Genomic DNA, 16,445 nt, shown 5'->3' with positions numbered 1-16,445 from the left:
CCTTTAGTAGTGTAACCAAATCGCACCCCTGCTAAGATGATAGTACCTCTAGTAGTGTAACCAAATCGCATCCCTGCTAAGATGATAGTATTTTTAGTAGTGTAACCAAATCACACCCCTGCTAAGATGATAGTACCTTTAGTAGTGTAACCGAATCGCACCCCTGCTAAGATGATAGTACCTCTAGTAGTGTAACCAAATCACACCCCTGCTAAGATGATAGTACCTCTAGTAGTGTAACCAAATCGCATCCCTGCTTTGATGATAGTACCTCTAGTAGTGTAACCAAATCGCACCCCTGCTAAGATGATAGTACCTCTAGTAGTGTAACCAAATCGCACCCCTGCTAAGATGATAGTATTTTTAGTAGTGTAACCAAATCGCACCCCTGCTAAGATGATAGTACCTCTAGTAGTGTAACCAAATCGATCCCTGCTAAGATGATAGTATCTTTAGTAGTGTAACCGAATCGCATCCCTGCTAAGATGATAGTACCTTTAGTAGTGTAACCAAATCGCACCCCTGCTAAGATGATAGTACCTTTAGTAGTGTAACCGAATCGCACCCCTGCTAAGATGATAGTACCTTTAGTAGTGTAACCAAATCGCATCCCTGCTAAGATGATAGTATTTTTAGCAGTGTAACCAAATCGCATCACTGCTAAGATGATAGTACCTCTAGTAGTGTAACCAAATCGCACCCCTGCTAAGATGATAGTATTTTTAGTAGTGTAACCAAATCGCATCCCTGCTAAGATGATAGTACCTCTAGTAGTGTAACCAAATCGCATCCCTGCTAAGATGATAGTACCTCTAGTAGCGTAACCAAATCGCACCCCTGCTAAGATGATAGTACCTCTAGCAGTGTAACCAAATCGCATCCCTGCTAAGATGATAGTACCTCTAGTAGTGTAACCAAATCGCACCCCTGCTAAGATGATAGTATTTTTAGTAGTGTAACCAAATCGCACCCCTGCTAAGATGATAGTATTTTTAGTAGTGTAACCAAATCGCATCACTGCTAAGATGATAGTACCTCTAGTAGTGTAACCAAATCGCACCCCTGCTAAGATGATAGTATTTTTAGTAGTGTAACCAAATCGCATCCCTGCTAAGATGATAGTACCTCTAGTAGTGTAACCAAATCACACCCCTGCTAAGATGATAGTACCTCTAGCAGTGTAACCAAATCGCATCCCTGCTAAGATGATAGTACCTCTAGTAGTGTAACCAAATCGCACCCCTGCTAAGATGATAGTATTTTTAGTAGTGTAACCAAATCGCATCCCTGCTAAGATGATAGTACCTCTAGTAGTGTAACCAAATCGCACCCCTGCTAAGATGATAGTACCTCTAGTAGTGTAACCAAATCACACCCCTGCTAAGATGATATTACCTTTAGTAGTGTAACCAAATCGCATCCCTGCTAAGATGATAGTACCTCTAGTAGTGTAACCAAATCGCACCCCTGCTAAGATGATAGTACCTCTAGTAGTGTAACCAAATCACACCCCTGCTAAGATGATATTACCTTTAGTAGTGTAACCAAATCGCATCCCTGCTAAGATGATAGTACCTCTAGTAATGTAACCAAATCGCATCACTGCTAAGATGATAGTACCTCTAGTAGTGTAACCAAATCGCACCCCTGCTAAGATGATAGTACCTCTAGCAGTGTAACCAAATCGCATCCCTGCTAAGATGATAGTATTTTTAGTAGTGTAACCAAATCGCATCCCTGCTAAGATGATAGTACCTCTAGTAGTGTAACCAAATCGCATCACTGCTAAGATGATAGTACCTCTAGTAGTGTAACCAAATCGCACCCCTGCTAAGATGATAGTACCTCTAGTAGTGTAACCAAATCGCATCCCTGCTAAGATGATAGTATTTTTAGTAGTGTAACCAAATCACACCCCTGCTAAGATGATAGTACCTTTAGTAGTGTAACCGAATCGCACCCCTGCTAAGATGATAGTACCTCTAGTAGTGTAACCAAATCACACCCCTGCTAAGATGATAGTACCTCTAGTAGTGTAACCAAATCGCATCCCTGCTTTGATGATAGTACCTCTAGTAGTGTAACCAAATCGCACCCCTGCTAAGATGATAGTACCTCTAGTAGTGTAACCAAATCGCACCCCTGCTAAGATGATAGTATTTTTAGTAGTGTAACCAAATCGCACCCCTGCTAAGATGATAGTACCTCTAGTAGTGTAACCAAATCGATCCCTGCTAAGATGATAGTATCTTTAGTAGTGTAACCGAATCGCATCCCTGCTAAGATGATAGTACCTTTAGTAGTGTAACCAAATCGCACCCCTGCTAAGATGATAGTACCTTTAGTAGTGTAACCGAATCGCACCCCTGCTAAGATGATAGTACCTTTAGTAGTGTAACCAAATCGCATCCCTGCTAAGATGATAGTATTTTTAGCAGTGTAACCAAATCGCATCACTGCTAAGATGATAGTACCTCTAGTAGTGTAACCAAATCGCACCCCTGCTAAGATGATAGTATTTTTAGTAGTGTAACCAAATCGCATCCCTGCTAAGATGATAGTACCTCTAGTAGTGTAACCAAATCGCATCCCTGCTAAGATGATAGTACCTCTAGTAGCGTAACCAAATCGCACCCCTGCTAAGATGATAGTACCTCTAGCAGTGTAACCAAATCGCATCCCTGCTAAGATGATAGTACCTCTAGTAGTGTAACCAAATCGCACCCCTGCTAAGATGATAGTATTTTTAGTAGTGTAACCAAATCGCACCCCTGCTAAGATGATAGTATTTTTAGTAGTGTAACCAAATCGCATCACTGCTAAGATGATAGTACCTCTAGTAGTGTAACCAAATCGCACCCCTGCTAAGATGATAGTATTTTTAGTAGTGTAACCAAATCGCATCCCTGCTAAGATGATAGTACCTCTAGTAGTGTAACCAAATCACACCCCTGCTAAGATGATAGTACCTCTAGCAGTGTAACCAAATCGCATCCCTGCTAAGATGATAGTACCTCTAGTAGTGTAACCAAATCGCACCCCTGCTAAGATGATAGTATTTTTAGTAGTGTAACCAAATCGCATCCCTGCTAAGATGATAGTACCTCTAGTAGTGTAACCAAATCGCACCCCTGCTAAGATGATAGTACCTCTAGTAGTGTAACCAAATCACACCCCTGCTAAGATGATATTACCTTTAGTAGTGTAACCAAATCGCATCCCTGCTAAGATGATAGTACCTCTAGTAGTGTAACCAAATCGCACCCCTGCTAAGATGATAGTACCTCTAGTAGTGTAACCAAATCACACCCCTGCTAAGATGATATTACCTTTAGTAGTGTAACCAAATCGCATCCCTGCTAAGATGATAGTACCTCTAGTAATGTAACCAAATCGCATCACTGCTAAGATGATAGTACCTCTAGTAGTGTAACCAAATCGCACCCCTGCTAAGATGATAGTACCTCTAGCAGTGTAACCAAATCGCATCCCTGCTAAGATGATAGTATTTTTAGTAGTGTAACCAAATCGCATCCCTGCTAAGATGATAGTACCTCTAGTAGTGTAACCAAATCGCATCACTGCTAAGATGATAGTACCTCTAGTAGTGTAACCAAATCGCACCCCTGCTAAGATGATAGTACCTCTAGCAGTGTAACCAAATCGCATCCCTGCTAAGATGATAGTATTTTTAGTAGTGTAACCAAATCACACCCCTGCTAAGATGATAGTACCTCTAGTAATGTAACCAAATCGCACCCCTGCTAAGATGATAGTACCTCTAGTAGTGTAACCAAATCGCATCCCTGCTAAGATGATAGTACCTCTAGTAGTGTAACCAAATCGCACCCCTGCTAAGATGATAGTACCTTTAGTAGTGTAACCAAATCGCATCCCTGCTAAGATGATAGTACCTCAAGTAGTGTAACCAAATCGCATCCCTGCTAAGATGATAGTACCTCTAGCAGTGTAACCAAATCGCATCCCTGCTAAGATGATAGTATGTTTAGTAGTGTAACCAAATCGCACCCCTGCTAAGATGATAGTACCTCTAGTAATGTAACCAAATCGCATCCCTGCTAAGATGATAGTACCTCTAGTAGCGTAACCAAATCGCATCCCTGCTAAGATGATAGTACCTCTAGTAGTGTAACCAAATCGCACCCCTGCTAAGATGATAGTACCTCTAGCAGTGTAACCAAATCGCATCCCTGCTAAGATGATAGTACCTCTAGTAGTGTAACCAAATCGCACCCCTGCTAAGATGATAGTACCTCTAGTAATGTAACCAAATCGCATCCCTGCTAAGATGATAGTACCTCTAGCAGTGTAACCAAATCGCATCCCTGCTAAGATGATAGTACCTCTAGCAGTGTAACCAAATCGCATCCCTGCTAAGATGATAGTATTTTTAGTAGTGTAACCAAATCGCATCCCTGCTAAGATGATAGTACCTCTAGTAGCGTAACCAAATCGCATCCCTGCTAAGATGATAGTACCTCTAGTAGTGTAACCAAATCGCATCCCTGCTAAGATGATAGTACCTTTAGTAGTGTAACCAAATCGCACCCCTGCTAAGATGATAGTACCTCTAGTAGCGTAACCAAATCGCATCCCTGCTAAGATGATAGTACCTTTAGTAGTGTAACCAAATCGCACCCCTGCTAAGATGATAGTACCTCTAGTAGTGTAACCAAATCGCACCCCTGCTAAGATGATAGTATTTTTAGTAGTGTAACCAAATCGCATCCCTGCTAAGATGATAGTATTTTTAGTAGTGTAACCAAATCGCATCCCTGCTAAGATGATAGTACCTCTAGTAGTGTAACCAAATCGCACCCCTGCTAAGATGATAGTACCTTTAGTAGTGTAACCAAATCGCATCCCTGCTAAGATGATAGTACCTCTAGTAGTGTAACCAAATCGCACCCCTGCTAAGATGATAGTACCTCTAGTAGTGTAACCAAATCGCATCCCTGCTAAGATGATAGTACCTCTAGTAGCGTAACCAAATCGCATCCCTGCTAAGATGATAGTACCTTTAGTAGTGTAACCAAATCGCACCCCTGCTAAGATGATAGTACCTCTAGTAGCGTAACCAAATCGCATCCCTGCTAAGATGATAGTACCTTTAGTAGCGTAACCAAATCGCATCCCTGCTAAGATGATAGTACCTCTAGTAGCGTAACCAAATCACACCCCTGCTAAGATGATAGTACATCTAGTAGTGTTACCAAATCGCATCCCTGCTAAGATGATAGTACCTCTAGTAGCGTAACCAAATCGCATCCCTGCTAAGATGATAGTACCTCTAGTAGTGTAACCAAATCGCATCCCTGCTAAGATGATAGTACCTCTAGTAGCGTAACCAAATCGCATCCCTGCTAAGATGATAGTACCTCTAGTAGTGTAACCAAATCGCATCCCTGCTAAGATGATAGTACCTTTAGTAGTGTAACCAAATCGCACCCCTGCTAAGATGATAGTACCTCTAGTAGCGTAACCAAATCGCATCCCTGCTAAGATGATAGTACCTTTAGTAGTGCAACCAAATCGCATCCCTGCTAAGATGATAGTACCTCTAGTAGCGTAACCAAATCGCACCCCTGCTAAGATGATAGTACCTCTAGTAGTGTAACCAAATCGCATCCCTGCTAAGATGATAGTACCTTTAGTAGTGTAACCAAATCGCACCCCTGCTAAGATGATAGTACCTCTAGTAGCGTAACCAAATCGCATCCCTGCTAAGATGATAGTACCTTTAGTAGTGTAACCAAATCGCACCCCTGCTAAGATGATAGTACCTCTAGTAGTGTAACCAAATCGCACCCCTGCTAAGATGATAGTATTTTTAGTAGTGTAACCAAATCGCATCCCTGCTAAGATGATAGTATTTTTAGTAGTGTAACCAAATCGCATCCCTGCTAAGATGATAGTACCTCTAGTAGCGTAACCAAATCGCATCCCTGCTAAGATGATAGTACCTCTAGTAGTGTAACCAAATCGCATCCCTGCTAAGATGATAGTACCTCTAGTAGTGTAACCAAATCGCACCCCTGCTAAGATGATAGTACCTCTAGTAGTGTAACCAAATCGCATCCCTGCTAAGATGATAGTACCTCTAGTAGTGTAACCAAATCGCACCCCTGCTAAGATGATAGTACCTCTAGTAGTGTAACCAAATCGCACCCCTGCTAAGATGATAGTATTTTTAGTAGTGTAACCAAATCGCATCCCTGCTAAGATGATAGTATTTTTAGTAGTGTAACCAAATCGCATCCCTGCTAAGATGATAGTACCTCTAGTAGCGTAACCAAATCGCATCCCTGCTAAGATGATAGTACCTCTAGTAGTGTAACCAAATCGCATCCCTGCTAAGATGATAGTACCTCTAGTAGTGTAACCAAATCGCATCCCTGCTAAGATGATAGTACCTCTAGTAGCGTAACCAAATCGCATCCCTGCTAAGATGATAGTACCTCTAGTAGCGTAACCAAATCGCATCCCTGCTAAGATGATAGTACCTCTAGTAGCGTAACCAAATCGCATCCCTGCTAAGATGATAGTATTTTTAGTAGTGTAACCAAATCGCATCCCTGCTAAGATGATAGTACCTTTAGTAATGTAACCAGAGCAGCGTTTAACCTGAACTGCACTTATTGCTCTCATCGCACTGTTAGTATTGATCATTCCTTAGGGACTATGCTTGTTTGTTCATGCTATTGTTTTTAATCCCTTATTGTATTCCCACTCACTCTGAATAAGGGGCCGGGCAGCAACTACATGACTATGGCAGGAGCTTGCTGTGTGCTGTCTGTGAGGGTCTTGTCTCATGCTCTGATCCTCTCCCTCCACTCCAGGTCAGTGACGGACCCCCGGGATGGAAAGCGTGTCGCCCTCAAAAAGATGCCCAACGTCTTCCAGAACCTCGTCTCCTGTAAGAGGGTCTTCCGCGAGCTGAAGATGCTGTGCTTCTTCAAACATGATAATGTAAGTGGGTGGACAGCCTCCCACCTCAATGTCAATGCCCTCCCCTCTTTTGATCCCTCCCTCTTTCCTTCTCTTCCACCTGTCACCTCCGAACCTTGTTTCTTCCTCTCTGTCCTTTCCTATTCTCTCTCTCTCTCTGATCCCTCTCACCCTCCGCTCCCTACAGACGTGCCTGACCTCCTCTCCTCTCCACAGGTGCTCTCGGCTCTCGACATCCTACAGCCTCCACACATCGACTACTTTGAGGAAATGTATCCTTAAATGATGACATTGTGGCCAGTCTATGTGGCCTGTATTCATCAAACCCCTTCCTTCCAGTCTCACAATCGTAGGAGTTTAAAACAACCTCTTGCACATATTCCATGCAATTTTTTAAAGCAGCTTTGTTAGCTATCAGTGAGTCTCCCGGGCTGCTGGTTCCTTCCACAGATTAAAGCAGACAGACTTGTCTGCTGTAGATTAAATCTGACCTGGTTGCATTGTTTAGATGGGATGTATTGTGTTGTGTCATTGCTGCTAAATTGGCTCAGCCCGTATGGAGTCAGTCCAGATCCAGTCTGAGACCTGCTGGAGATTGTAGACTCAGATCCAGTCTTATGCTACCTGCTGGAAGGCCCCTATCAGATTTAAAACTCTCTCTCTCTATCACCTATTCCCAGTGAAGTCTATGTCTGGTGGGGTTGTTAAAATGGTGAGATTTTTACTGAGCTGTCTCATTGACATTATTTTGCCTCCAGGAGTGACAGTTGGGGCGTGGGAGGAGACCGGAGGCAAGGAGCTGTGCTTGCTGATTCAGTGGGAGATAGGGATGATCTACTAGCAGGTAGTGTCTACCTCCTTTTCACTCTTATAGGTGGTTGGGGGGTGGTAGTTTGGCTGTTTGTTTACCCACCGCTATCCCCCATATTGGTGCTCATCAGTCGACAGCACTATCAGTTGGAATCTAGTGACTGACTGACTAACTGACTATGGTAGCCTTGGAAAAACGAGTTGAGCCTGCTCCCATTCTGCATGTTCAGGGTGAAGGGAAAGGCACAAGCCTCTCACCGACACCTTTAGTTATCTTTTCCTTGGCGTCTCGGCACTTAACTGCCTAATGGTTTATTTTGGGTGGAGGAGGATGAGGAGGGCGGGATGGAGGGAAGGAGTGTAAAACGTTGACAACGTTGACACGTCCCATTTAGTTTCCTTTCGTATTTCTAATATTTCCTTGATGGGCTGGAATTGGAGGAATGAGGTTTGAGGCTTTCCGAGCTTTCTCGGTAATCTAGCATATCATTTAATCATACAAATTACACGCTGCTCCCCCGTATTGAACTGGCTCCCGGTCACTCCATATGCTCTTATAAGCCCTTCACTACGTTTTTGTTTTTCTATTTTAGATCTCTCTAAACCAAGTGGGCTTTCTTTGGTTCTGTCTTGGCAGTCTTTCTAGTGAATTATGAGAGAAAGAATAGAAACAAAACCCACTTTGTCTTTATTAGCTGAGAGATTTATTTACCTCTGTATTTTTTTGATGTTACTCATTCGTCATAGTGATTATTTGCTTTGCTCTTAAATGTGTGACATTCTGCTGCTTTTGGACTCACTTTAAAGCACACAATGGAAGCCCCTAATAAGTGTACTGTATAGCAGCGTTTCTCTGTGTGCTTTAGAATATACAACAACAAGAACGACTGGGATATATGCTGTGCTCTCGCGTGCAACTTCTGCCTTTGAGAGTGTTAGGGGGAGTGGTGGCATATTGAACTCAGGCGGTTTATTTGAAGGCAGGCAGGATCCCTATCTTTCTCTCCTCTCTTTCTCTTTCTCTCTCTCCTTTTCTATCTCTCATTCTCTCTCTCTCATGGCATGTTTAGCAAAGCAAGGGAGATGAGGATGTTGGGGAGCTAGGAGGTTTTACCGGGAGTGTTGTCAAACACCTTCCCTGGAAACGTTCCCATCTCCACAGACAGCAGGCAGAGAGGCAGGCAGGCAGGGCCCTTGGCAGGAGCAGCAGGACAAAGCTCTGGAGAGCCGGAAGGTAAACCAGGAATAGGCTCTGGAAACAGATATGTCATCTGGATTTTCACTCCCTCTTTTTCTCTCTCTCTCTCTCTCTCTCTGTGTGTGTTTCTCTTTCTCACTTTCTATCTCTCACTCTCTCTTTATCTTCCTGTCTCTCATTTTCTCTGTGTCTCTCTTTCATTCTCTCTCGCTCTCCTTCTCTCACTCTCTCTTACTCTTTCTCCCTATCTCTCTGCGTGTGTCTCTCTTTCTCACTTTCTATCTCTCTCTCGCTCTCTGTTTCGCTCTCTCTTTCTCATTCTCTCTCTGTGTCCCTTTTTCTTCACTTTCCCTTTGCTGATGTAGATTTGACCGCTATGAATCCAATCACATTGTATATTTCTGTATTTTTCTTTTTTATTCTAGTGAGAAGCGACATTAATGTTTTTGTTTAGTAACGTAACACTAGAGCTATGAATAAATCACAGAGCTTTGTTGGAAGTATGGGTCCTTGGTTAGAGCTTGGAGAGGTAGGACTCAACTTTCTGTGATGTAACTATCCTGTTCTGTGTATATCCAGGGGGGCACACACACACTAGTCTGCTGCTGCTTGCGTCCTACAAAGGTGTGTGTGTAGGGGTCAGGGCTCTAAATTAAACATTTTAATTGGTAGCACTGGTGCTCCCAACTTTAAAAAGTTAGGTGCACCACATGAAATTTAGGAGCGCCCAATTATTATATATTTTTTACATTGATTTAGATACAGCTTATATTGGGCCTATATGAATTTGAGTTACTTTTGAAGCACGTGTTGTGCCTTAGAAACTAATATGTAATACTGTAAAGAGATTAATTTATTAGAAAAGCAAAATGATTGATACAAATATCTGTCATTAAAAGTAATTTGTGTCATTTCTGGAATATTAGGTTTCAACATGATGTAAAGGCACAATTTCCCTGTGGAGACGGAGACGGGGTAGCTGCATCCCAATATGGTCGAGTGGGTGTGTCCAAAGGAAAGTAGTGGGCGTGGGGAAAGGAGTGGGTTGTTGAATGCTATAGGTTAGACGGTTTTGATTGAGCTGTGTTTATTATTTTCAGTTTCTTACCATGCAACTACCGGTCATTTAGCTACTGTACCGCGAGAGTTTGGACTTCTGTTTTGAAGACAGAGGATGAGTCGTTTTACACAAACAATTGTACATTTTCAGTTATAAAACTGAAGATAGTTTATTTTTTATTTAAAGTACTGATGATGGGTGTACTGTTGCTTCCAGTGTTGAATACATGTTCTTATAGTGACTGTCACTTTGATATTGGCTACCAGGTATCTACTTCCAATGCCGTTGCTGGACAGTAGTGCTTGTCAAGCAGGAGCGAAGGCCACTGTGTGCCAGTGTTGTGATTCATGCCCTCCCCATTGAGTAGTAGACTGTATCAAGGTGACACCTAGATGGTTATCAATATTAGTTATTTCTTGTGTAGACTGCTGTTCTACTTTAAATAAAATTGTGTGAGAGAAACAAATGTCCACGTTAGCTACAGCCCGCGACACGACAGTGTGCACTGGTCCCCGGCTTATCGACTCGTCGTCGAGCCCAATCAGCCACACAAAACGTTCTTGAGTGACACCAAATCTGCCCAATTAGCTTATTCGCTTTCCATACACCCACTCCTTTCGACACACCCACTTGCCCATACTCTGGTCATCATATTAGGCTGCAACTACCCATACTTGTTGAGATGTGTACATTGAAAATTGTACACTCTTTAAAAACGTTGGGTTTGTGATGACAACATGCAAGAGACATGTTATTCTTTCATTTCTATGATCATTGATCTCCTGAAGAAGCAATCCCTTTTTCTTTCTTTCTGTGCCCCCAAACGTTTTGCATGACTGATTGGGCTGCACGACGAGTCAATAAGCCAGCGACCAGTGTTGTATTGGCCTGCTTGCCAAGTTACCAAGCTGTTTGCTAGCTAGACAATGAGGTATCATCACTGAACAAAGTGTAAACAACGCGCAAGTAGTTTTAGAATGGCCCACGACATGGTTTATGAATGTAAAATGCAGTCCTGGCGATCCACTATAGGAAAACAAAAATGTTACCCCAGTAATATGGGTCAGATCTTTTGACCTGGTTGGGCTAGAAGCAAGTCATTTTCGCTGGTGCTACAATTCATCTATCTAATATTTTCTCTAGGGCGCTTGGAAACAACAGTACAGCGAAGCCTTATCATTACAACAATTATTATAATTTTTTCCTCGTCGCACAGTGTTCCCAAAATACATTTTTCACATGCTTCGTAAACAACAGGGTTAGTCGAACAGGGAAATGCTTATTTACGGCCCTTCCCAACAATGCAGAGACATTTTTAAAAATAATATAAAGATAATAAAACAAGGAATAAATAATCAATGAGTAATGATAACTTGGCTATATACAGTTGAAGTCTGAAGTTTACATACACTTAGGTTGGAGTCATTAAAACTCGTTTTTCAACCACTCCACAAATTTCTTGTTAACAAACTATAGTTTTGGCAAGTCAGTTAGGACATCTACAGTTGAAGTCGGAAGTTTACATACACCTTAGCCAAATACATTTAAACTCAGTTTTTCACAATTCCTGACATTTAATCAGAGTAAAAATCCCCTGTTTTAGGTCAGTTAGGATCAGCACTGTATTTTAAGAATGTGAAATGTCAGAATAATAGTAGAGAGAATTATATATTTCAGTTTTATTTCTTTCATCGCATTCCCAGTGGGTCAGAAGTTTACATACACTCAATTAGTATTTGGTAACATTGCCATTAAATTGTTTAACTTGGGTCAAATGTTTCGGGTAGCCTTCCACAAGCTTCCCACAATAAGTTGGGTGAATTTTGGCCCATTCCTCCTGACAGAGCTGGTGTAACTGAGTCAGGATTGTAGGCCTCCTTTCTCGCACACGCTTTTTCAGTTCTGCCCACAAATTTTCTATAGGATTGAGGTCAGGGCTTTGTGATGGCCACTCCAATACCTTGACTTTGTTGTCCTTAAGCCATTTTTACCACAACTTTGGAAGTATGCTTGGGGTCATTGTCCATTTGGAAGACCCATTTGCGACCAAGCTTTAACTTCCTGACTGATATCCACATCATTTTACTCCCTCATGATGCCATCTATTTTGTGAAGTGCACCAGTCCCTCCTGCAGCAAAGCACCCCACAACATGATGCTGCCACCACGTGCTTCACAGTTGGGATGGTGTTCTTCAGCTTGCAAGTCTCCCCTTTTTTCCTCCAAACATAACGATAGTCATTATGGCCAAACAGTTATATTTTTGTTTCATCAGACCAGAGGACATTTCTCCAAAAAGTATGATCTTTGTCCCCATGTGCAGTTGCAAACCGTAGTCTGGCTTTTTATGGCGGTTTTCGAGCAGTGGCTTCTTCCTTGTTGATCGGCCTTCCAGGTTATGTCGATGTAGGACTCGTTTTACTGTGGATATAGATACTTTTGTATCTGTTTCCTCCAGCATCTTCACAAGGTCTTTTGCTGTTTTTCTGGGATTGATTTGCACTTTTTGCACCAAAGTACGTTCATCTCTAGGAGACAGAACGCGTCTCCTTCCTGAGTGGTATGACGGCTGCGTGGTCCCATGGTGTTTATACTTGCGTACTATTGTTTGTACAGATGAACGTGGTACCTTCAGGTGTCCATAGAGAAATGGTTTGTCGAAATCAGTGTGTAAGAACTTGACTGGCCTGCACAGAGTCCTGACCTCAACCCCATCGAACACCTTTGGGATGAATTGGAACGCAGACTGCAAGCCAGGCCTAATCACCCAACATCAGTTGCCAACCTCACTAATGCTCTTGTGGCTAAATGGAAGCAAGTTCCCACAGCAATGTTCCAAGATCTAGTGGAAAGCCTTCCCAGAAGAGTGGAGGCTGTTACAGCAGCAAAGGGGGACCAACTCCATATTAATGGCCATGATTTTGGAATGATTTGTTCGACGAGCAAATGTCCACATACTTTTGGTAATTTTATGTATGTACATATACAGTAGCAAGAAAAAGTATGTGAACCCTTTGGAATTACCTGGATTTCAACATAAATTGGTCTTGAAATTTGGATCTGATCTTCATCTAAGTCACAAAAATAGACAAACAAAGTGTGCTTAAACTAATAACGCACCAATTATTGTATTGTTCTTGTCTATATTGACTACATCATTTAAACATTCACAGTGTAGGTTGGAAAATGTATGTGAACCCCTAGGTTAATGACTTCTCCAAAAGCTAATTGGAGCCAGGAGTCAGCTAACCTGGAGTCTAATCAATCAGACGAGATTGGAGAGATGTTGGTTAGAATTGCCCTGCTTTATACAAAACACTCACAACATTTGAGTTTGCTATTCACAAGAAGCATTTCCTGATGTGAACCATGCCTCAAACAAAAGAGATCTCAGAAGACATAGAATTATGATTTGTTGACTTGCATAAAGCCGGAAATGGTTACAAAAGTATCTCTAAAAGCCTTGATGTTCGTCAGTCCACGGTAAGACAAATTGTCTATGAATGGAGAAAGTTCAGCACTGTTGCTACTCTCGCTAGGAGTGGCCATCTTGAAAAGATGACAGTAAGAGCACAGCTCAGAATGCTCAGTGAGGTTGAGAAGAATCCAGGAGTGTCAGCTAAAGACTAACAGAAATCTCTAGAACATGCTAACATCTCTGTTGACGAGTCTAAAATACATAAAACAATAAACAAGAATGGTGTTCATGGGAGAACACTACGGAAGAAGGAAGAAGCCACTGCTGTCCAAAAAAACCCAACATTGCTTCACGTTTGAAGTTCGCAAAAGAGCACCTGGATGTTCCATGTTGCCAGCGCTACTGGCAAAATATTCTGTGAACAGATTAAACTAAAGTTGAGTTGTTTGGAAGGAACACACAACACTATGTGTGGAGAAAAAAAGGCACAGCACACCAACATCAAAACCGCATCCCAACTATAAAGTATGGTGGAGGGAGCATCATGGTTTGGGGATGCTTTGCTGCCTCAGGGCCTGGACAGCTTGCTATCATCAACGGAAAAACGAATTCCCATGTTTATCAAGACATTTTGCAGGAGAATGTAAGACTATCTGTCTGCCAATTGAAGCTCAACAGCAGTTCGGTGATGCAACAGGACAACGACCCAAAACACAGAAGTAAATCAACAGAATGGCTTCAACAGAAGAAAATATGCCTTCTGGAGTGGCCCAGTCAGAGTCCTGACCTCAAACCGATTGAGATGCTGTGGGATGACCTCAAGAGAGAGGTTCACACCAGACATTCCAAGAATATTGTTGAACTGAAACAGTTTTGTAAAGAGGAATGGTCCAAAATTCTTCCAGCCCATTGTGCAGGTCTTGTCCACAGCTACAGAAAACATTTGGTTGAGGTTATTGCTGCCAAAGGTGGGTCAACCAGTTAAGTCCAAGGGTTCACATACTTTTTCCACCCTGCACTGTGAATGTTTACATGGTGTGTTCAATAAAGACATGAAAACGTATAATTGTTTGTGTGTTATTAGTTTAAGCAGACTGTCTTTGTCTATTGTTGTGACCTAGATGAAGATCAGATCAAATTGTATGACTAATTTATGCAGAAATCCAGGTAATTCCAAAGGGTTCACATACTTTTTCTTGCCACTGTAGGTAGGGGTTAAGTGACTATGCAACAAGATAAATAATAGGCAGTAGAAGCAGCATATGTGACGAGTCAAAAGAGTTAGTGCAAAGGGGGGTCAATGCAGATAATCCGGTTAGCTATTTGGTTAACTATTTAGCATTCTTATGGCGTTGGGCTAGAAGCTGTTCACAGTCCTGTTGGTTCCAGACTTGGTGCATCGGTACCGGTTGCCGTGTGGTTTCAGAGACAACAGTCTATGACTTTGGTGGCTGGAGTCTTTCACAATTTTTAGGGCCATCCTCTGACACCGCCTGGTATAGAGGTCCAGGATGGCAGAGAGCTCAGCCCCATTGATGTACTGGGCTGTACGGACTACCCTCTGTAGTGCCTTGGGGTCAGATGCCAAGCGGTTGCCATACCAAGCGCTGATGCAGCCAGTCAAGATGCTCTCAATGGTGCAACCTTTTGGGGATGAGGGCCCATGCCAAATCTTTTGGGGATGATGGCCCATGCCAAATCTTTTTAGCCTCTTGAGGGGGAAGAGGAGTTGATGTGCCTTCTTCACGACTGTGTTGGTGTGTGTATGGGGGGAGGTGGGGGAGGGGTTTATTGGGATCCCCATCCCCCAACAACTACCTAATGCACACACATCTAAAAGGGGTGAATGAGAATATGTACATATAAATATATGGATGAGCGATGGCCGAGCGGCATAGGCTAGGTGCAATAGATGGTTTAAAATACAGTATATACATATGAGATGAGTAATGTAAGATATGTAAACATTATTAAAAGTGGCATTATTTAAAGTGGCATTGTTTAAAGTGACTAGTGATCCATTTGTTAAAGTGGCCAGTGATTGGGTCTCCATGTAGGCAGCAGCCTCTGAGTTAGTAATTGCTGTTTAGCAGTCTGTTGGCCTTGAGATGGAAGCTGTTCTTCAGTCTCTCGGTCCCAGGTTTGTTGCACCTGTACTGACCTCGCCTTCTGGATGGTAGCTGTGTGAACAGGCAGTGGCTCAGGTGGTTGTTGTCTTAGATGATATTTTTTGTCCTTGGTGTCATGCTGGGCAGGTAGTTTGCCCCCGGTGATGCGTTGTGCAGACCACACCACCCTCTGGAGAGCCTTGTGGTTGAGGGCGGAGCAGTTGCCGTACCAGGCTGTGATACAGCCCGACAGGATGCTCTCGATTGTGAATCTGTAAAAGTTAGTCAGGATTTTGGGTGACAAGCCGAATTTCTTCACCCTCCTGAGGTTGAGAGGCGGTGTTGCGCCTTCTTCACCACACTGTCTATGTGGGTGGACCATTTCAGTTTGCCGTTGATGTGTACGCCGAGGAACTTAAAACTTTCCATTATCTCCACTGCTGTCCCTTTGATGTGGATAGGGGGTGCTCCCTCTGCTGTTTCCTGAAGTCCACGATCATCTCCTTTGTTTTGTTGATGTTGAGTGAGAGGTTGTTTCCTGAGTGCCCACACCTCCTCCCTGTAGGCTGTCTCGTCATTGTTGGTAATCAAGCCCACTACTGTTGTGTCGTCTGCAAACTTGATGAATGAGTTGGAGGCGTGGATGGCCACGCAGTCGTGGGTGAACAGGGATTACAGGAGGGGGCTGAGCACGCACCCTTGTGGAGCCCCAGTGTTGAGAGTCAGCGAAGTGGAGATGTTGTTTCCTACCTTCACCACCTGGGGGCGGCCTGTCAGAAAGTCCAGGACCCAATTGCACAGGGCGGGGTTGAGGCCCAGGGCCTCCAGCTTGAGGATGAGCTTGGAGGGTACTATGGTGTTGAATGCTGAGCTGTAGTCAATG

General features: G+C 42.9%; 1 protein-coding gene across 1 annotated transcript in view; it reads left to right on the top strand.

Moving 5' to 3' along the window:
* The window catches only part of LOC120018106 (serine/threonine-protein kinase NLK-like), a 135,927-nt gene that overhangs the window by 65,668 nt on the left and 53,814 nt on the right, over positions 1-16,445 (top strand). The window contains exons 2-3 of the mRNA XM_038961100.1: positions 6,861-6,990; positions 7,186-7,241. Coding sequence (XP_038817028.1) covers positions 6,861-6,990; positions 7,186-7,241 — 186 coding nt within the window. The remainder of the gene's footprint in view (positions 1-6,860; positions 6,991-7,185; positions 7,242-16,445) is intronic.

Source organism: Salvelinus namaycush, chromosome 23, assembly GCF_016432855.1.
Source record: "Salvelinus namaycush isolate Seneca chromosome 23, SaNama_1.0, whole genome shotgun sequence".
Taxonomy (NCBI): domain Eukaryota; kingdom Metazoa; phylum Chordata; class Actinopteri; order Salmoniformes; family Salmonidae; genus Salvelinus; species Salvelinus namaycush.
The sequence above is the reverse complement of the archived record's forward strand: the minus strand, read 5'-3'. Positions and strand labels throughout refer to the sequence as shown.